We start from the raw sequence: 20,894 nt of genomic DNA on the forward strand, positions 1-20,894 counted from the left end.
CTTAAAGATATAATATAACTCGCAAACTATACATGTAATGTGGATTGTGAACGTGGTTATGTGGAATGGTGCTTCTCAGTATGTAACACCGTGTTTCCATAATGTGTCACTATGCTCTGCTATGTTCCCACCATACGATGCCAAGTTGTTGATTCCCTTATTGGTTGTCGCACTATGTTTAGCGCTATATTTTTTGCGGGGTAGTTGTGTGGATAGACCGGTGTTATGTGACGCTAGATAGAATGTATCATCATAATGCGGGAATATATTTTTTTTCCTTAAGTGTTTATATAGTCTTAAATCAGGAAAAGATGTATGCATTTTTTTAATAAAAAAATTCGGCTTTCCAGTCTCCACAAGGGCGATACGGCAGTGTCACAGCCACAAGTAGCAGAACCACGTCCACCTGGCGCACAGCCGCAGAAACCACGGTGAACGACGAGTAGTCCCGATTCCCGAAACTCCGGAAAGCCGGAGGAGCGAACCACTCGTGAGTCGTGGCCGTGCCGCACCGCCGCCTCGCCGAGCGCTTCCGCTGTCTATAAAGCGGCGCGCTGCGTGCATCGCCGCCGCCGCTGGTTCCCGTGCTGTGCTCAGTTCTCGTCTTCTCCTTCTCGCGTCGGTCCCTGCTTGTGTGAGACTGTGAGGTGGTGGGACAGTTGGGGAGGGGGCGGAAATGGCGAAGCACTTCGTGCTCAACACCGGCGCCAAGATCCCCTCGGTGGGGCTCGGAACCTGGCAGGCCGACCCCGGCGTCGTCGGCAACGCCGTCTACGCCGCTGTCAAGGTTCTCATTCACAGCGCCTTCATCCTCCTCCCCTTTCCTCTCTCCCCCTTCTTCGTTTCAGATCTTTTCCCCCTCATTTTAAGGGCTGAGTTGTGTTGGCAAATCAATGTAATGTTCGTTTTCGGATCGTGCAGGCGGGGTACCGGCACATCGATTGTGCCAAAGCGTACAACAATGAAAAGGAGGTAACTTGGTTTTGTCCAAAGCTTTGGATCGTTCTCGCATAGTCGCGTTGCATTTACAGGGTCATCACTGCAGAATCCGATATTGCCCTCCTAGTATTCATCTGCGTTTTCCTCTGAAATGAATGACGTATGAATTTTGCATTAGCAATATAGGAGCAGGTGATGACAAAAGTGAGTACTGCCATTTGGATTCAATTGCGCAACCTACCGATATGGAAACTTCTATTCTCCTCCATTTTATATTTGGAAAGAAGATTCCTCCTTTTATATACATATATATGGACTGATAGTGAACTATAGTAGTTTAGAGGAAACATTACGATCCTCCACCTTCTTAAAAAGAAAGAAAGAAGAAGAAAGTAGGGGACATATTCTGCCTATTTTATGGGTTGCATGATCCTTAGTTCTTTTGTTGCTGAAAGATGAAAAAAATTCTGATTTTTTGTGATAGCTATTTAATAGTATAAACGATAGAAACAACCATTCCAAAGTTAAAAAATCTACTTTATCCCCGCAAAAAAAAAGTCTACTTTAGAAAGATAAAGATGATAAACTTATATATAGAAACCTTTTGCAAAATACACACTGTTTAACAATTCATGAAGTGTGTGCGCAAAAGCCGAGAAAAAATTAACCAAAATCTGGCAAAAGAACACATACTTTGGGCATGTATGATTCGCAGCACTCAAAACTAGCACTTACCACTTACCAGTCCTGCTTACTACTACATGCTTTACACCTGTCTCAATGTTATCTCGTTTCTATACGAGCAACAATTAACTAATACACTTTGGGTTATCAGGTGGGGTTGGCTCTGAAGAAGCTATTTGAAGAGGGTGTTGTCAAGCGTGAAGATCTGTTTATTACATCTAAGCTATGGTAACCTCAACATTTATGTGACTGTCCTGTAGTTACATCTTTGCAGCTGAACTGGAATGCCTAGTGCTTACTTGGAATTTTTAGTTCAACTGATTTGTGGTGATGCTTATGTTTATCAGGTGTGATCGTCATGCCCCAGAGGATGTGCCTGAGGCACTAGATGAAACCTTGACTGACTTACAGCTTGAGTACTTGGATCTTTACCTTGTACGTATCTTCTTTTATCAAGAATTTGGTTGAATTTCTGACTTGCATGATTCGTTCTCTCCACCATCAACAAGGTCTTGCTTTGTCTGGCACAATCTATAGCAGCTAGCTCTATTTCTATATGCTGCAGAATAAGCCTCCCTGTCAATCAATGCACATTGATAAATAATCTTACATTATCCAGCAAAATTTCTGATGGATTACCCCTGAACCATCCATGCCAGAAATTCAAAATCATCAGCAGTCTGCTATATGTGCTAGATTAGTCCATTGGGTGAAACTTTCTTATCATTCATTTTGCATGTAGGAAGCTATTCCTTTAGGCTTGCAACACAACCACACAAATACATTACTCCATTACTCCTTATGTTGGTATCAGTTCAATTTCCCCCATTGAATTATGGCCGATATTTTTTGTCGTCTAAAGCTTTCTTCTGCGATTTATTATATATGATCCATGACTTTGATAATATAGTTCTGGACAAATTTGTGATAATATCATAATAATATATTGAAGTTTTATCTGCACAAATGGGGGACCTGTGGTTTAACTTTTAATCTAGTTTATTCCTTGTTAAAATGGTTCAGCATGTTATGCTAATCATAATTTCTAATCACCATTATTATTTATGTAGATTCATTGGCCATTCAGAATCAAGAAGGGATCCAGCATTAATCCTGAAAACTACATACCACCTGACATCCCGTCTACATGGGGAGCAATGGAGAAGTTATATGATTCTGGCAAAACCCGAGCCATTGGTGTGAGTAACTTCTCGTCGAAAAAATTGGGTGACCTGCTGTCTGTTGCTCGTGTACCTCCAGCTGTTGATCAGGTGGAGTGCCATCCTGGTTGGCAGCAGACGAAGCTGCATAACTTTTGCTTGTCATCTGGCATTCATCTTAGTGTAAGTTTACATACTCATAAAAAAACTGAGTCATTGCTCTAACTAATGTGTTTTTTTCCTTTTCTGTAACATACTAATCATTTTCTTCCTCTTCTTTTAGGCATACTCGCCGCTAGGGTCACCTGGTTCATCATTTATGAATGGTAATGTCCTTAAGGAACCGATAATTATTTCAATTGCAGAGAAGCTTACCAAAACTCCTGCACAAGTGGCGCTGCGCTGGAACATTCAGATGGGTCACAGTGTACTCCCAAAAAGTGTGAATGAAGAAAGGATAAAGCAGAACATAGATGTTTATGACTGGTCTATTCCAGATGACTTGCTGGCGAAGTTCTCTGAGATTAAGCAGGTTAGTTCAATTTTCTTTCAGCACCTATATTTGTGTTGTCTATGTTTGCAAACGTCTTTTTCTTAACAACCAGTGATTGTTTCAATGATTGGGACAAAGTTACGTTGATGCTTCGTAACAATTGATAGAGGGCTATATATAGAGCAAACTAGCTGAATGCTCATGCTTTGCTACGGATAAAATAAAATATGCTATCATATAAAATAAATTAAAAAACTTCATTAAATGTTAGTATCTATGTTTTTCTCCATAGGTGAACCTCAATTTGATTTTATATGTAGCTATGCGTCTAGCTTTGATTATTCTTTCAATATTACGAAATTCAATGGGAATAGGTGGTACTGCGACCCACCTCTTGGAAACATATTGTTTTTTTTTGGTAAATACTGTACAAAGAAATTTATTTACCTTGAAGCATCTATGATTAGGGTTTTTAATTAGTATATTGTTTACCTTGAAGCATCAACTTTATAGTTCACAGAGATAACACCACACATAATAATATAATGACGTGTATGCTCAAGGCTGCTCTTTGTAATATGCAATATATGAGCAATTTATTACTCATCTTCGATCTCTGATGATTATGTTGCTTGTCTCATTTCTCATCACATGTGTTGCACTTTTATCGTCTTATGTTCATTTTTGGCTTTATGTTACCAGTACTGGTCATTGCAGGACAAATTTGTATGTCTTGTGCAGTGTGCTATTTTGTTTGCCATCAATCAAGTAGCTCAAGCATTATTTCATTATCTTTTTGCAGCCCTTCCACTAACCCATAGCAATTCGCCAGTTATTTTATTCTGAGTTTGTTGTTTTGTGATGTTCAGGTTAGGCTGCTCAGGGGCAACTTCATTGTTAATCCTCAGAGCGTTTACAAGACTCATGAGGAGCTCTGGGACGGGGAAATTTAGGAGCGGTACAAATGTACACAATGCTATTCTCTGGGAGCAGCTTACGCTAGTGTCAGTCATGCTCATTAAACATTATGTATTTGCAAATCTATGCCTATGTGATGCGGTTCACTGCTCCTGAGCTCCAGTTCTATCCCATATGACGAACTGCTTGATCAGCAGCATCATGTTCCGTTAGAATAAGACTGGATCATGTCGTTTTGGTGCTTTGCCTCTGGTATCATTTACACGTGCTATTTGCTTGTTTTTTTTATATCCTTACATCAGTTTGTTTGTATGGGGGCGTTGAGGGTGCTAGCAAACGAATGATCTGCACCATGAATTACTGCTAGTAGTTGGTATTCGTTCGGCCGGCCTGGCAAAACAGAAAAGAGTTGATATTCAACCATGGCTGTGGCTTGCATATCGGCATTCTCTGCTCAAATGTCAAATGTAGGATAAGGCAGGTTGTTTTTGAAAAATTAAGGGGGTGATTGTTGACTTCAAATGGCATATTTACAAGAGAATAATTTATGGATATAACTTTTATATATATATATATATATATATATATATATATATATATATATAGTTATCTAAAATCCAACGCGGTGAAAAAACATCTGAATAATTCAAATTTTGAGCTAAAAGTACAGATAAAAGCGAAAATGTGTGTGGGATGGGGGTGGAGGGGGGGGGGTGTAAGGATATAGTAAAAATATAATAATGCTCTTTATTTATATAGAGAGTAGACGGTGGTTGGATAAAATGAATAGAAGTTGGAATAAAAGGTGATTGGTGATATTAGTATTGTATGGTACTTACATATGAAAACGAAATTTAAACATTAGAAACCCTTATATTTAGGGACATCGTGAGTAGTTGAATAGCGTTCTATTCATACGAGATCTATCTATTATTATGTTATGGTTAAATTACATGGATAGTACATAAACTTGTCATATAATTTAATGTACAAACTTATAAAAAGATCGTACCTGTGTATGAACCAAAGCCAAATCATATATTATGACTAATCCTGTTAAGTTGGTTGCTAATGCACACATGACACATGTAAGTAGGAAGCCACGCAGACATTTATATATATGTCCCATGTCAAATAGAGAAATAGGGTAAGCTACAATTTTTTTTATTCCATATCATTGATTTTTATCAACATTTGACCATTTGTTTTATTCGATTTATTTTTAAAATATATAAAATTATAGGTCGTGCTTGAAGTAAATTTAATAATAAAAAATAACAATAAAATAATTATGTAAATATTTTTAATAAGGTGAATGGTTAGACGTGAATTCAAAAGTTAGGTATGTCAAATAAAAAAGTCAGAAATAGCGGATATACTCTTATAAAATACAGTCGAAGGATGTGGTGGATTGGAATAAGGGAATGACAAAATAGAAACCAAGTATAGAGGTTATTTGAAACCTATAGCATGTCTCATGCGCTCCTCGTTATCTAATTTACTCCCTTTGATTTTTTTTAACACCATTGACTTTTTATCTACGTTTGATCCTTCATCTTATTAAAAAATATATAATTATTAGCTATTTTATTATGATTTGATTTATTACTAAATTAAATTTAAATATGATTTACAATTTTATATATTTATACAAAACTTTTGAATAAGACGAATGATCAAATAAAAAATCAACGCCATAAAAAAACCCAGAGGAAGTAGCTTCTAACTCAGCAAGGTTAATTGTAGTGTGTCTTTTCAGCCTTGGTCTAATGGACAAAGCAAGTTCAGCACTGAAATGGACATTTTATAAGTGCATTTTATAGTGTATCACACTTATCATCGTTCGAGAGGGCTAATAAGCAAACATTCGCACGTCCTAACCTCCTATGAACTCCCACGATTTCATTTTTTTGGCATCTACTTCACTTGTGAAAAGTTCATACATAGAAATTTTTTTATGAACAGAAAGTTTACCCGCATGGAATTGAAACTTTTTGCATGCACTAGTGTTTTCATATACATACATATATAATGTCTATATTCAAAAGTTTACATTTATAAAATTTATATATCCAATTTGGATACATGGATGGAATAAAAGCATCTTATATGTAAAATAATATGTAAATAAAACTTTTATATACGTGTCCTTAGCGATCTAAAATGCTAGAAAATAAACCACGGCAAAAAAACCCCTAAAGTCAACTCAAAATTTAAGGATAACAATTCAATTTTGGTTTATAAGAAAAACAAAAGCGAAAAGATAGGGGTGTTGTGTTGTGGTACAAGCATGAATTTTAAATATCAATCGTATTCTTTATTGATTGTATTGTGAATTGCATAGATAATTGTTTGGATGTCAACGTTTAGCAGAGATCATGCTGATTTTTTTAATTTCATAAACAATATGTCATGCATATACCAAATATTTCATAGCAGTTATTTCCTATTTTCCATATTTTTAAATATTTTTTAAATATTTTCCTTTTTGTTCTTCTCATAATTAACTTGCCACAGTTTTTTCACAAAACCATGCGAAAACCGCCTCAAACAGTGCAGTTTTGATTCCAAAACAGTGGAGACCACAAGGTTTGAGTTTAAATTTCCAAACGTGCTTTTATTGCTCTTTTTCATGGTTATTGCACGGTTTTTGTCGTGTCGTGGGCCGGCAACTTGGGTATGGTTTATGGTAAAGGGAACCCTGTTAATGGCCTGATGCATCGTATATTTGTATTACCGTGCCTTTTCTTTGTTATCATATGCGCTCCATTATATACCCCTACTATGTTTATCTTAGAATATTAAAACATAGTATAAGATATAATACGATCTACTAGTTTTTATTTTATTTTAAAACAGATGAAGTCAAAAGCTTTTGAATTTTCTTATCAGAGGAGAATCCACTTTCAAATGAGATTTACATCCTCTGCTATAATAAAATTGACATTATATCGACTGATATATGGTCTATAGGAAGTTGGGACCCACGTCCCAGTGGCATGATCGTAACACGCGCTGTCACTTACATGCCAAGCCCGTGGTTGAGCACCGCCAGCTCACTACATTTGGATTTCATTATCGCGACAGGTCCTCGGTCGTGGCGGCTCTGCGCAGCCTCCGTTGGTTCTTCATTTTATTTTTCTAGAGTCAAGACACATGTAATCTGTGTCTTGATTTACCCTTCGTCAAGCGACGCCAAAACGTGCCCCGGCTAATCTGTCTATCGCGGCCGGCGGCGGAAAGAGCAGGGCAGCAAGGCGCGGGTGCCAGCGTGGTAGCCGGAGGACATGGCCACCCACTTCACGCTCAACACCGGAGCCCGCATCCCCTCGGTGGGCCTCGGCACCTACAAGGCCGGCCCCGGCGCCGTCGCCGACGTGGTCTCCGCCGCCGTCAAGGTCCCATCACCCCTCTCACTCTCACCACCTGCTTGCTCTCTCTGAACACTTGCGTGCCCGTATCCATCCATGTTGCATACTGTTCTAAGTTCGCTTGCTGTGGCAGGCAGGGTACCGGCACATAGACTGCGCGCCGCTGTACAAGAACGAGCAGGAGGTAGTACTGATTCCTGCAAATCTTTGAAGCGTTCTCGTTTGGCATGAAATTCCACTGGTGTGAGAGTAATTTTGTATGTCTTGTGTGTTCCCAGATTGGTTGTGCTCTGAAGAAGCTCTTCCATGATGGAGTTGTCAAGCGAGAAGACCTCTTCATCACCTCCAAGTTATGGTGCTGACTGGCGACTGCTCCGTCCTTCTTCTAGTATTATGTTTATTGCTAGTATGATGTTGCTTCCGAATTCTGTTGTGTACTTGTGTCCCGTCCTCTTATAGAATCGAACTCTGCAGGTGCAGTAGCCTTGCACCTGAAGATGTCCCGCTTGCAATGGACAGTACACTGAAAGATCTGCAGCTGGATTACGTCGATCTGTATCTGGTAAGCTCATCATGAGCAGAGTAAGCGTAAGCGTAGGCAGTGAAAGGTTGACATCTCTCTGGTTCTGAGTTCTGACAGGTGCCGAACTCTGCAATCTCTGTAGATTCATTGGCCGTTTCAGATCAAGAAAGGCACTGAGCTCAGTCCAGAGAACTTCGTCGAGCCTGACATACCCAGCACCTGGCGAGCAATGGAGCAGCTGTATGGTTCAGGCAAAGCTCGTGCGATCGGCGTGAGCAATTTCTCCTCCAAGAAGCTAGGCGATTTGCTCTGCGTCGCCCGTGTCCCTCCGGCTGTTGATCAGGTCGAGTGCCACCCCGGCTGGCAGCAGGCGAAGCTCAGAGCGTTCTGCCACTCCAATGGCGTTCATCTCTCTGTAAGTCTTGCATGTTTCTGAGCTCATTGAACATCGATCGCTTGTCAATCTTTTCGGTTTGTTTTATGTTATTAGACTTTCTGACATTGTTTAGATTTATTTATATGCTAATAAATATAAACACATATACAAAACACATAAATTGATATATGTATGAATATTATCAAATCTAGAAAATCTTATGATATGTAACGAAGACAGTAGCATTTGTGGCGCACTGAGCTCACATGGTTCCGACAGGCGTATGCGCCATTGGGCAGGATGAAAAGCATCGCCGTTGATTCAGTGGTTCCATTGGTAGCCGAGACGCTTGGAAGAACTCCGGCGCAGGTTGCTCTTCGCTGGGGCCTCCAACAGGGCCAGAGCGTGCTTCCCAAGAGCGTCAGTGAGGCGAGGTTGAAGGAGAATATGGACCTGTTTGGCTGGTCTATTCCTGACGAACTGTGTGCCAGGTTTTCAGAAATCGAACAGGCAAGCGCACACAACTTCTCTGTTGTTTAAACTTCAGAAAATAATATCTTCTGTCGTCAAATCTGATGCAAATATGAATGTATAAATTCATACAGTTCTGATAAGTTAGAAACAGAAAAAACACTACGAAATAAATGCAAGTATAAGTCAGGTGTTTCTTTTAGACCTTGTATAGGAATTGTAACTGAAATGCTTTGTTCATGTTGGACAGGTTAAACAAATCAAAGGAGATGCATTTGTTCACCCCGAAAGTGTCTACAAAACCTACGAGGAGCTTTTTGATGGAGAAATATAAGAAGATAGCATAAACAATTTGAAACGAAATATAGCACTACTGTAAAATACAATAAAACATGGCAGACGTTTCACAAACTTCCTTTTCTTTTCGCTTCATGAGAGCTGTGTACAACTCTTACAGGCTGCTTCTTCCCTAATGTACCAAATACAAGAGTTTTGGACCAGGAGCTAAAACTATGGAGGTCCAGTTGAAACTAGGATAATCCACAATCTAAATCCAAATTCATAAAGTGGAGAAAACTAGCATGCCATGTTTCTCCCACAATTAAAGAGTTGCAAGAGGCAGCTGAGATATGGAACTTGGTAACATTTTTTATCAAGTAAATCTGCAGAGAAAAATCAAGAATTACAAAAGCACGCTGAAGTTGGTCCTTCCACATCGGGCCAACACAGAGATAGCACACCGAAGTAGGTCCTTCCACATCGCGCCAACACAGAGATATCCAATAACCAGCTCTGCAATGGCGCACTGACAGACAGGTAGAACTGTAAGCCATACGCTGCTTTCAATTTTCAACCATAAGATAGTGTTGAAGGCACTCACAGGGAATAGACAAAAAGGACATTTAGAACTCGCTATAATTCCGCCATACTGCTCGAAATTCTTCCCTGAATGTGTTCAGCCGTGCTTTTAGATTAGGTGTTCTGAAACTGGCGTGAAGCACGGTTGCTGCAAGGCACAAACTTAACTTTAGGCAGTGTGATACATGCACAATATTAAAATTTCAAATTTCCATTTTGGCCTTACCAAGCAGACCAATAAGTAGTGCCCACAGAACCGTGAGGAGGCTACAAGAGGTCATCCAGAGGATGCAGCTTACTGCAAACATAAAATCAATAATAAGTTGAGTACATGATTGCTGTTTAAAAACTTGTCGTTGTTTAAAATCAACAATAAGTATTGTATGGAGGAAGGTGCTCTGTACCAACCTATAGAAAAAAATAGAACAAAAACCCATCGAGGCCGGCCACAAATATGGATTGACTTTTTTGTGCTTGGTCGGCCGCGAATTACAGGTCTGAAAATATCAGCAACGTTGTTAGCATGTTCTTCTGACACCCTCTCAGAAATAAGAATGATGAAATAGGGGGAGAAACCCCCACCTTAACGGTGGCCTCATCTTTGCTGCCAAATGTGGTGAAAATTTTCTGACAGTCCTTGTGACTTTCTCATTGAATGTAACTGCAAAACTGCATATCAAACAGGAAGCATTTGAGGAAAATTATTCTGGTGGGAGTATCACTATTTCTAGTGGAGTTGATAATAGATGGGAATTGACAACAGAAGTTACAGAAGTACACATAAGAGCATGAAATCTGTCAGTTGTCTGTCGGGTGTAACACAGTGCAAGGGCAGTGATATGAGCCATTAATCTAAAATATGAAATGCAGATGTCCCAATCTTATATCCACAGACAATAATTGCAGATACTTGGTAGATTCAAATAAAAGAACATATATAGTCTGGAAGGAATATGACATATGAAATAGAGAATAATGGCATATCAACAAAACTCTTTTGTTAAGTAAAAACACAGTCATCCTCTGAAGTCTGAACCATAGAGGTTCCAACTACCAATGGTTTCGTATAGTGAACATCCCAAGCTATGTCTTTGGTTTTGTTTAAATGACCTTTGATTAATAAACATTAGTGGCAACTGGCAACCATATGATCTACTGCTTCCTAATGAAATTATTTTAAGGTAGTGCTGGACCAAAATTTTTTTGTGCCCCAATCGCTAACGTAAATAAGTTACATTACTATATTGTAGATTAGTTGGCTATGCTCTGAGTTTTGCACAGCTTTCCACAAATTACATAAGTGTTAACTTTGTGTATACTGTATACCAACTAACTCCAATGTAAGAAAAGCTTTCCTTGCACAGTTCAAAACCCTCTTCACAAGAACATTAATGTGACTTCAATTTAATTCAAACTTACCTGTCATTGAGAAATGCAATGCTTAGGCCTGTTGAAAAAGCTGCAAGGATGGAAACTGGTCTCCGGAGAAATCCCATTCCTGAGAGAGAGAGATGACTATACGAAAGCCAAATATAAACCAGAATAGTAGGAAAATAAAACACCACATATAGAGGCCTCGTTGTTTACCAAGAATAAACATGATCAAGATGAAGTAGTTCGTCCTGTAGCTGCAAACCAGTAAAAACATTGGAAGAGACTTTATTGAAAGATATAAATGGCACAGAATAAATATGTATTTACAAAGTAAGTTCTAGTATGAATTGCCTCACCAACTTGCACATTCTTTTACTGAAAAATATACATATACTGCCTCTTTATTTACGCATTAGAACAACAAAAGTATCTGTTCTAAAATTCTGCGATTATAAGTTAACTGATCATGGTTCATGAGTTCCATACAAAACATTGTAGCACACTCAGGGAAAGATAATGTGACTTACTATTATACAGAAATACCATTGAAGTTTTCTGAAAGAAAAAGAATTATGCACCTTCTATCTCACAGATAATTCCATGACGTAGCCAAGCTACCAACAAAAGTAGAACAGAGCCGAATGAATTTCTAATCGCAAGTTCGTGAGCTCCATCTAACTAAAATTAACAACAAATGCTCGCCTCCCAAAACAGGCTATAATCGAATCCAAGACTCCATGTTTAACTCCAAAAGTTGAATTCAGATCGATGCCCTACACACATTACACGCGAATACTCTCTCCAGCAGCTACCGTGTCATTCCCAACGGAGCTAAACGGCTGAAAGTACGCATCGCCCCTATTCCAGACCGATTCAAACCGAAATCACAGCGGCTCAACCAATCTAGCTCTCTCGTTCTTCGATTTGTGAGCATGAGCATAGAGGGGGGGGGGGGGTGGATTCGATATACAAGCCGTACTAGTAGAGGTTGCACTTGAGGCGGCTGGTCCACTTGGAGTAGGATCGTGGGGCGGTGAAGCGGGAGAAGAACTCGGAGACGGGCCGCGGCGGCGTCGACCAGTCCACCTCCCGCAGCGCGTCCACCAGATCCTCCGCCGTCACGGAGCTCCAGTCCATCCCGGCCGCCTGAGCCGACGAGCTCGGCCGCCGAGAAGAAAGTCCGGTGCCCTAGCCTCTAGAGGAGATGGCGAGTCGCGGCGATGCTTCTAGATGGTTCGAAAACCGACGAGGGGGGAGAGGCGAGCGGCTCGTGGAAGCGGTTCGGCGACGTGTGAGTGTGACCTGGTCGGACCCGATCGGACTAGGCTGCGGTTTGGGGAAGAAGGACGGGTGGGTAGATGACTGGGCCCGTTTCTGACGAAAAGGCTAATTCACGCGCGCTCGCGCGGAGCAGCGCGCGCGAACACTCTCAATGGCTTTGCCTGATCCTCCTTAGGGCTTGTTCGCTAAGGGCTGGAACGGCCCGGAACGGCCCGGAACGGCCTTTGTTCCGGCCGGAACAAAGTGGCCCGTTTTTAAATCCGGCCTGGCCTAAAAGCGTCGTTCGTTTTGGCTTGCTCGGATTGAAAACGGGCCCGTTTCGGCCTCGTTCCCTTTGTTTCTAGCTCGGATCGGATCCACACCTCCGACCTTCTGGCTCCAATCCACGCGAGGCGGCGGCGTGCGGCCTGCGACGCGAGGAGACGACGCGGCCGGCGATGCGAGGAGACAGCGCGGCTGCTCACCGACGGCGACGGCGACGACGACCTCTTCCCATCCGACGTCCTTCTCGCCGGTAACTTCTCTGTCTTCCCATCCAGCGCTAGCTAGGGTTTACGTCAACGCTAGGGTTCTTGGTGGAGGAGCTCCGGGAGCGGAGGGGGAGGGGGAGGGGGAGGGGGAGGTGGAGGAGAAGGGCGCGAGCAGGAGCAGCTGCTCACCCAGGAGGAGAGGGAGATGGAGTCGTGGAAGGCGCCCGGGTCGTGGCCGCGGTGCGGCGGCGCGGTGGTGGCAACGGAGGTGGAGAAGGCGCGGCGGATCCTGTGCCTGCCGATCTGCCTCCGCAACAAGAAGCGCTTCTCCTGCACCTGCTGCCATCGTCTTCTCCGCCCTTCGCCTCCTCCCACGCATCATCACCTATTACCTTAATTACCTAGCTCTTGTGCGTGATTCATGGTCGAGCTTATTAGTTAACTGATTAATTAGTTTGAGCATGAGCCTGCATCTGATTGCTTCTTGTGATTTTTCCTCCTGCATCTGATTGCTTCTTGTGATTTTTCTTCGTGTCTACGGAAAAGAATTCTTGTATTCCATATAAGTTTTGTCTAACGTCTATCAGGGTTAAGTTTTCCTGATCGACCACTTTTTTGGTAACCAGACAGCTAGCTGCAAATCAAATGGCTATGTTTTTTTTTCTTTTAGCGAGCAAGAAATTGGAAGACTGTGACATGCATTATTGAATTGAAGTGCTCGGTTTTATACAGAGTAATCCTGTGTTTTGTAGATGCATGGAAGTGCCCGGTTTTATACAGGACGAGCTGGGGTGTTACAGCGCAAGGGAGTAATTAGGTCAATTCAATTGAATGGGTTTAGCAAAGATGAATTGAATGGGTTTAACTGAGATAAATTCTTTCTGTAGTTTAGTGAGGCATGACATTTTTGCACTCCTTTTGGTTTATATAACGCTTCATGTCTCCTATATGCAATACAACTAAAATATATACTAGCTACTCCATCTCAAAAATTTTTGTTGTGCCTTACAAAACTATAGAATCCAGTAAGAGAAGTAATACTACTAATTTAGATTGATTGATGGATTCCTATTACTGATTCTACGATATCATACTGTATATATCGCTGGTTCTATTAAATATACATTAGTTCAGTATATAAAAAAATATCCATCCATTGATCTGCTAATAATTCATAAATATTATTGTGCATTTCCTAATTTCTAGTTACTTTGTGCTTTTTTCAGATTGTACCAGCAGTTCCTAGGATTGGTGAAGACGAGCCACCTCCTTCCTAGGACTTTGTTTTGACTCCGGAAGGTACTTTAGTAGTTTGTTGCTCTCTCCCCCTATCTCTCTCTCTTAATTATGAATGTTGATTATTTTGGATATATTTTGGTTCCTGTGAATGACTGATTAGATAATGGTTGTATTGGTTATCAATTTTGTTAAGCTGAATTCATTGTCAATTACTGTTCTATATGGCTACCATGTTCTTCAATAAATATATGACTGCCATGTTCTTTTGGTATATAGTAATCCAATGAATATTACTTTGAGAGACCATGTTAGAAAGAGAAGGGAGGATGAGGAGGACGACGACATGATGCTCTTTCTTTTCCCTGCTCTTTCTCTTTTGGGATCTAACCGAGGAGGGGAAAAGCAACAACGTCATAGCCGAAAGGTATCGGGTGAGAAGGAGGTCCGTCGGTTGCTCCAAGGACACATGAAGAACTGTTTGGTAGCTTTTCGGATGGAACCTTGGATCTTCAATTATTTGGCTGATTACCTTCGAAGGAATGAACTTGTCCTTGATATGAGAATCAAGATCGAGGAGAAACTTGGATTCTTTCTTTGGATGCTCAGTCATAACTCTTCCTATGAGCAACTCCAAATCCAATTTCATCACAGCAATGATACATTTCACCACCACATAAACCAATTATGGGCAATTAAATAAAGTACTTAAAACACAATTATCATGCAGATGCATGCAATAGCAGGCCATAGGTGCTTTAAAGCTGAATGTTGCTAACTCTGAATCTCATCAGTATGATATTTTAGAAAGCTTGATGTTGTCACACTTCTGCACTTTTGTCTCTTCATCTGTATGATGATCATAATGCTTGATTAATTGGGGGCCTAACACCAAGTTTTCTGTTCATTCTAAATTCTGGAATAAATGCTTAAGTTATAACTGAGTCCCAATCAACTACTAAATCACATGCTCTTTATTATGTGTAGATCAATGATTGGATTCTAGACATCATTGGCTGTGCTCTACTCTTCAAAAGAAGTCAATTTGCACTGTTTGTAGGTGTGGACTGGTTCAGTGATCTTATGGCAGCATTGTGATATGGTTGTAACGGTTATGATCTTCTGATGGCAACATTGTGATATGGTTGTAATAGTTTGTGATCTTGAAAAGAACTTACACAACTTATTTTTTAAAGTGATCAGAGCATACCATTAGCTCATTGAGCTTGTTTGGAGGAAAGAATTATCGATTAGATGTAGACTATCGAGTCATTTTGATTTGCACTGCCCATGTATGCATATGTTCCATTATTCTCTGGGCTGTTAACTAATTAGCACTAATGGCTAATATGAAGAAGTGCAGCTCCACTTCTGTAACAATCAGGCTTGTGATTTCAGGCTTCTAGTGAAATCAGCTGGATTGATTCAAACCTGGCCCGGATTGAAAACATGGCCGGATTGAAAATGAGACAACCGAACGAGCCCTTACTGGGCCCGATTTTTAGTGGGCCTTTTGGGCTGCGTCTCTTCTAGGACTTTGATAAAACAACAGGCCCATTTTGAACTTCATTCTCTCCCTTTTTTTTCCTTTACGTGTATAAAGTTTACATGCCTAAAGTTTATGTGCATAGTTTATATGTCTAAAGTTTAGGAATAAAGTTTATATGCCTAAAGTTTATGGGTATAAAGTTTACATGTATAAATACATGTGTATATATATATATATATATATAAAGTTTGCATGTATAAAATTTATGTATATAAAGTTTACGTGTATAAAGTTTTTTGCATAAATACATGTGTGTATATATATACTAGCAAAATGCCCGTGCGTTGCAACGAGTGAAAAAAAAATAAACCACATGTACAAATTGACAGATTTGTTTACTAAAAAGGGAGTGGATGTGGATGAATTTTGTTAGCAGTAGATGAGTGAAAAATTCTAGTGTGTATATATATATATATATATATATATATATATATATATATATATATATATATATATATATATATATATATATATATATAAAGAGAGATAAGGGAGAGAGTACGTAACGTACTGACGCAAATCCGATCGCGCACGCGGGGGGCGAGCGCCCGCGCGCGCATTAGACCTGCCCCGTTTCTGACCGTCCCGTTAGAGCAACTTCATTAGTATAGCCAACTATTAGCTTCAATTTATCTATAGTCAACCTAATAGCCAATGTATATAATAGTTATCTATAAAACATCAATATATGGTCCCACGTATCATATATATTTTTTGTCTTGGAGCCCGTGTGCAGCTAACTACAAATTAGTAGCTCACATCTCTTCTCTCTTCCCTCTTATCTCTTTAAAATATGCTTATAGCTGGCTTATGACCTGCTATTATACCTGCTCTTACATTCCGTTCGCCGCGAGACCATCCACGTTAACATCCTGTTTAAGTGTTCACATATAAACTTTAACCAAATATAAATTTTACACATATAAACTTTAAGTATATAAATTTTAAATATATAAACTTTATACATATAAAATTTTAATATAGATATATAACTAAATGGATTTTAAATCGGAAACTGCATCCTAGTCTGAACTTTGTATATAAACATTGATGGTATATATTTTTACATATAAACTTTTTAAAAATTAAAACCAAACTTATGCCAAAAAAATAATGAGCATCCGCGCGGGGTTGTGATGCACGAACATTCGCTAAATAGCTCTTTTGCAGCAATCATCATTGGTTTCTCCCTCGATAGTGATGTGTAAGATAACTGAGATTAAATGATTGAAGAATCATTATTGTATTTCTAGATAACTATTTGACTCTATAAATAACTAAATTAACTACTATGAAAGCATGTTTTAGAAGGATTAGATATGAAACTTTTATACATAGAAATTTTTTGCACAAAACAAGTTGTTCAGGAGCTTTAAAAATGTGCTAGTGAAGATCCAAACCATAATTGGATTAGAATGCAACCAATGGACTGGAACAACCTTTTGTAACTATTCCTACATTGGTGTGCACTTACGTTGCACCTTGGTTCAAGTGGAACACCGCATGTTGAGTAGCAATGTGTAGCATCACCATCTACCACGTACTCTTATCTAATGCACTTTTAGTTGGTCACAACTAATGGGCAATATGATAAAGTGATTATAATGTACCCATCATCATTTATTCGTTTGCATTGAGCTAAATGACAGCTAGTGACACGACCTGCCGATTAGGGGCAAAGCAAATTTATGAAGCCAAATAAAACAAGTTCGTAATTTTTAACACGAAGAACAACAATTATCACAAAAGATAAACAAGTCTATCAAATAGGCGGTGTTAACTTACGGTACTTTGGAAATGTGGAACATAACATGGGCCACATCTCCGGGTGACGTGCCCCCGATCGATGCACAGCTCCATGGATATTTGGGGCAACCTTGGTTGAGCAATTTACTTTTCATCTTTTTTTCTCCATTTCAATCATATTTCTTTTATCTTGAAATATATTTGTGTCTATATCTCTCCTCTAGTTCCTGATTTTTTTATGCGCTTGATTTAAATGGTTATTCTTGTAGCTTTCATGTGTTTCTCTTATCCATAGGATTTGGGTTGATAGGCAACTTCGGTCATGTACTTATTATTATTATTATTATTGTGTTTTGAGAACCCTACACTCCAAAGGACCCTGAAAATCTTGTCAACGCTTTGGTGATACTCTTTATTATACCTATAAGTATTATGTAAAACATCCTAGGAACCACATGATATATTATATATTGGTTGTGTTCCTTTTTAGCCAGAGATGAAAGATTCTGATTTTTGTTATAGTTATTTAATGGTGCAAAACTGTAAATGATGGAATTAGCTACTATAAAATTTTAAAAAATATTTTAGAATGATAGGATGATGAACTTTCAAATATAAACTTTAGTAGTTCGGTAAATGTGTGCGTAGATGTGAGGAAAAAAGCTATGAATAATGGGTGGGGGGAGGACACATCCATGTAGTACCACATGATAACTCAAGGTATCATGTAAAACAGTAAGGTATCATATCATATCTTCATAAATTAGGTTAGTGTCTCAAAAGTGCATGATTAGTTAGTGCATGATTAGTTATAAGTGTTACCGTAATCTACATGTGCTAATGATAGATTAATTAGGTTCAAAAATTTAACACTTGGACAGGTGGTCTGCACCGCACATGTATTGCAGTGTGCAAACACGATATTAATATTCATTGTGATCTCTATTGTCTCATGCTCTCCGCTCTCATCTAGTAAGATGTCGTATATATGAACTGGGAGCCTTCAATGTGAAGTGCATCTGTGCATGTGGGGCAGCATCATTTACATCTGGTGAACACAAGGCAACAACCCAATCACATGAAAAGCTATCAAGTCTTTAAAAAACAATTGGTACGTGTGTAACAGCAGCTGCATGTCCACCTACTTATATTCCTGTAACAAAAACATCAGCTGTAGCTTTTTTTAAGTAAAATATAGGGACGATACTTAGACTTAGAAACATATGTTATCTAGATTCGTAAACTTAACAAATTGCAAGGAATAGGGATAGACTGGCTATAGGATGACTAGGTTGAGATATCTTATTTACGTTCTATTATGTATATTATTTTTGCGATAGCTTAAAAGTTGGAGACTATCAACAATAAGTAGTGGTGGATAGTAATAGTAAATGATACTAGAGGGACTTGAATGAACTAGATAAAACTTTAGCCCATTTTTCTATTGATTTTTGATATGAAATTTTAAGAAAATATAGTAAAGAAGCCTCCACTGCCTCTTACCACGATGGTAGTCCAAGGCACTCTAAGGATGTTTGATTTTGTAGACCCTTTTATATTTCTTTGAGATATTTATAAATTTGTCGCTGGTTTAAAATATTATTATAAAACTACAATTAGAAAATTACATAAATACTACTAAAAGTGTCATTCTAGTGGCATTTTTACCATCAAAATAAACCAATGATAAATTTACAAAAGCTCATTTCCTTTGGGATTAATCTTCAGGTTAATATCAGCCAAGAATGATACACAATGACACGTGCTTTAAACACAATATTTAGCGTGCAACACGTGTGTTGTGAAGCGAGTGGGTGTATTCGACTCCCGTTGTCCCCTAAAATTAAAATGCCCCGAGAAATGTTATTTACACTCTCCGTATTTTAATAGGTATATATTTTATTAGCTATATTATTTTAAAAATTACATGATTATTATTTGTTTTATTATGATTCGATTATATTACAAAATATATTTTAATTATAAGTTATATCATATAATATAGTTGCACATGATTTTTAAATAAATCAAATGGTTAAATACACCTGAAGAAAAATAATAACATGACGGAGGGAATATTAATTTTTTGTGGGAAGTGCATGTTATGTGCTAATGACTGCATTGTGGAGACAACCAGCACCACACGTCGTCACGTCCCCCATGGTCAATCAGATGAAGCACTCCTACGTGACACGTATGCTCCCAAACGATACTTGAGTGCAGCAGCGTGTGGAACGTTTGATCCTCTGTTACTGATGGTGCACATGTGCGTGTGCGGGTGAGAATCAGAGAGGGGTGGCGACAGACCTGAGCAATGGAGAGGATGGATGGAGCGAAGACAAGTGTGTTTATGTAGAACATGCGACTTGTCAGTGTCCACGTTAGCAAAAGCATCACGAAATAACTTCTAACATGAGGTTATTCGATCTCCAGCTGTAGAAACGTATTTTTTTAATGTTTTTAAACATTTTCAATAAATAATTTTATTACTATGCCTCGTGGAGAAAATTTTCCACCGTATGAACATTTTGGGCGTGTCGGTGACTTGTCATCACTGGCATGACGAGACTATCACGCCAATCAGTTTACGTGGCAGCGTTGTCTGTTGTCTTGCTACGCCACCAACACTGATGTGGCCAAAAAATTCATACGATAAAAATATTTTTCTCTAAAATTTAGTAATAAATGTATTTATTACAAATGTTTAAAAAATAAAAAAAATTCGTATAGGAACGACTAACACTCTATTAGTACAATTAGAGAGGGATTCAACGTAAGAGATGTGGGGAGTCCAGCTTCCCTACCTCTGGATTTCCATGAAGAATGAGAGGGGACGGAAAAAAAGATAAAAGAAAAAAGTAACTATCTACTCGTATGGTTTATCAATCTGATTATATATATAACTATGTTTTTAAAATAAAGTACTCATGGTATCATGTTGTATGTTAACTTGTATGTGTAAATTATGTTTCAAATTATATAGAATTAGAATGATTTACACGTAAAAGTTGTAGGAAGAAGTTAAGGATTTTGATGATATCGCATTATTAGTTTTTAAGCATTTTATCTTTACTCCATCCGATACATATTATAAGACTTTTTTAAGTTTATTTAGATTTATCCATATATCAATATATTTTTATGTCTTTAAATCAGTAGCACAGTAAAACTAAAAAGTCTAACTTATAGAAATTTTTTTTCTAATTTAGTTTACCCATGTATAAAATCAGCGATTATACTGCTCCTGGGCCCTGGGTGAGCTGGGGGCCGACTAGCGGCACGTAAAGATGCTGATCGATATTTTTGGTAGCAACCGCTGATTCCACACATGCGGGAGCCAGCCGAGGTGGAAAGCCGCCGTTGGCGGTTCGGCGATCGTTACGGGGCGTCACGGGCTCCGCTCGCCGCAGACGATCCATCCCCGCGGCGGGATCGCGCCACACGC

At 39.1% G+C, this 20,894-nt stretch overlaps 3 protein-coding genes and 1 long non-coding RNA gene across 6 annotated transcripts; 3 read left to right on the forward strand and 1 right to left on the reverse strand.

Annotated features, from left to right (window-relative positions):
* Window positions 1–411: 411 nt before the first annotated feature.
* On the forward strand, window positions 412–4,438 carry LOC102709039 (NADPH-dependent aldo-keto reductase, chloroplastic-like). Its single transcript, XM_006644944.2, has 7 exons — window positions 412–787; window positions 922–972; window positions 1,775–1,851; window positions 1,971–2,058; window positions 2,694–2,966; window positions 3,067–3,315; window positions 4,146–4,438. The coding sequence occupies exons 1-7, from the start codon at window positions 677–679 to the stop codon at window positions 4,227–4,229; spliced, it is 933 nt and encodes a 310-aa protein (XP_006645007.1). The 5' UTR covers window positions 412–676; the 3' UTR covers window positions 4,230–4,438.
* Window positions 4,439–7,302: 2,864 nt separating this feature from the next.
* Window positions 7,303–9,345, forward strand: LOC102709607 (NADPH-dependent aldo-keto reductase, chloroplastic-like). 3 transcript variants are annotated; one of them, XM_015843834.2, is made up of 7 exons: window positions 7,303–7,592; window positions 7,699–7,749; window positions 7,844–7,920; window positions 8,046–8,127; window positions 8,231–8,503; window positions 8,744–8,974; window positions 9,186–9,345. In XM_015843834.2, exons 1-7 carry the CDS (start codon window positions 7,482–7,484, stop codon window positions 9,267–9,269), a joined length of 909 nt encoding a protein of 302 aa, XP_015699320.1. In that variant the 5' UTR covers window positions 7,303–7,481; the 3' UTR covers window positions 9,270–9,345. The 3 variants fall into 3 exon arrangements, with proteins under 3 accessions (XP_015699320.1, XP_040380166.1, XP_006645009.1); XM_040524232.1 differs by having other exon boundaries at window positions 7,844–7,914; window positions 8,040–8,127; XM_006644946.3 differs by having other exon boundaries at window positions 7,304–7,592; window positions 8,040–8,127.
* On the reverse strand, window positions 9,331–12,462 carry LOC102709323 (PRA1 family protein A1-like). The gene is made up of 8 exons (XM_006644945.3): window positions 12,147–12,462; window positions 11,381–11,421; window positions 11,213–11,291; window positions 10,376–10,462; window positions 10,202–10,290; window positions 10,020–10,091; window positions 9,816–9,941; window positions 9,331–9,740 (listed from the first exon to the last, which is right to left on the reverse strand). The coding sequence occupies exons 1-7, from the start codon at window positions 12,302–12,304 to the stop codon at window positions 9,838–9,840; spliced, it is 630 nt and encodes a 209-aa protein (XP_006645008.1). The 5' UTR covers window positions 12,305–12,462; the 3' UTR covers window positions 9,331–9,740; window positions 9,816–9,837.
* A 336-nt stretch (window positions 12,463–12,798) lies between these two features.
* On the forward strand, window positions 12,799–15,413 carry LOC102709886. Its single transcript, XR_423062.3, has 3 exons — window positions 12,799–12,962; window positions 14,145–14,217; window positions 15,142–15,413. It is a non-coding gene; the product is annotated as an uncharacterized LOC102709886 (long non-coding RNA).
* Window positions 15,414–20,894: the final 5,481 nt, after the last annotated feature.

This window comes from Oryza brachyantha, chromosome 1 (assembly GCF_000231095.2).
Source record: "Oryza brachyantha chromosome 1, ObraRS2, whole genome shotgun sequence".
Classification (NCBI taxonomy): domain Eukaryota; kingdom Viridiplantae; phylum Streptophyta; class Magnoliopsida; order Poales; family Poaceae; genus Oryza; species Oryza brachyantha.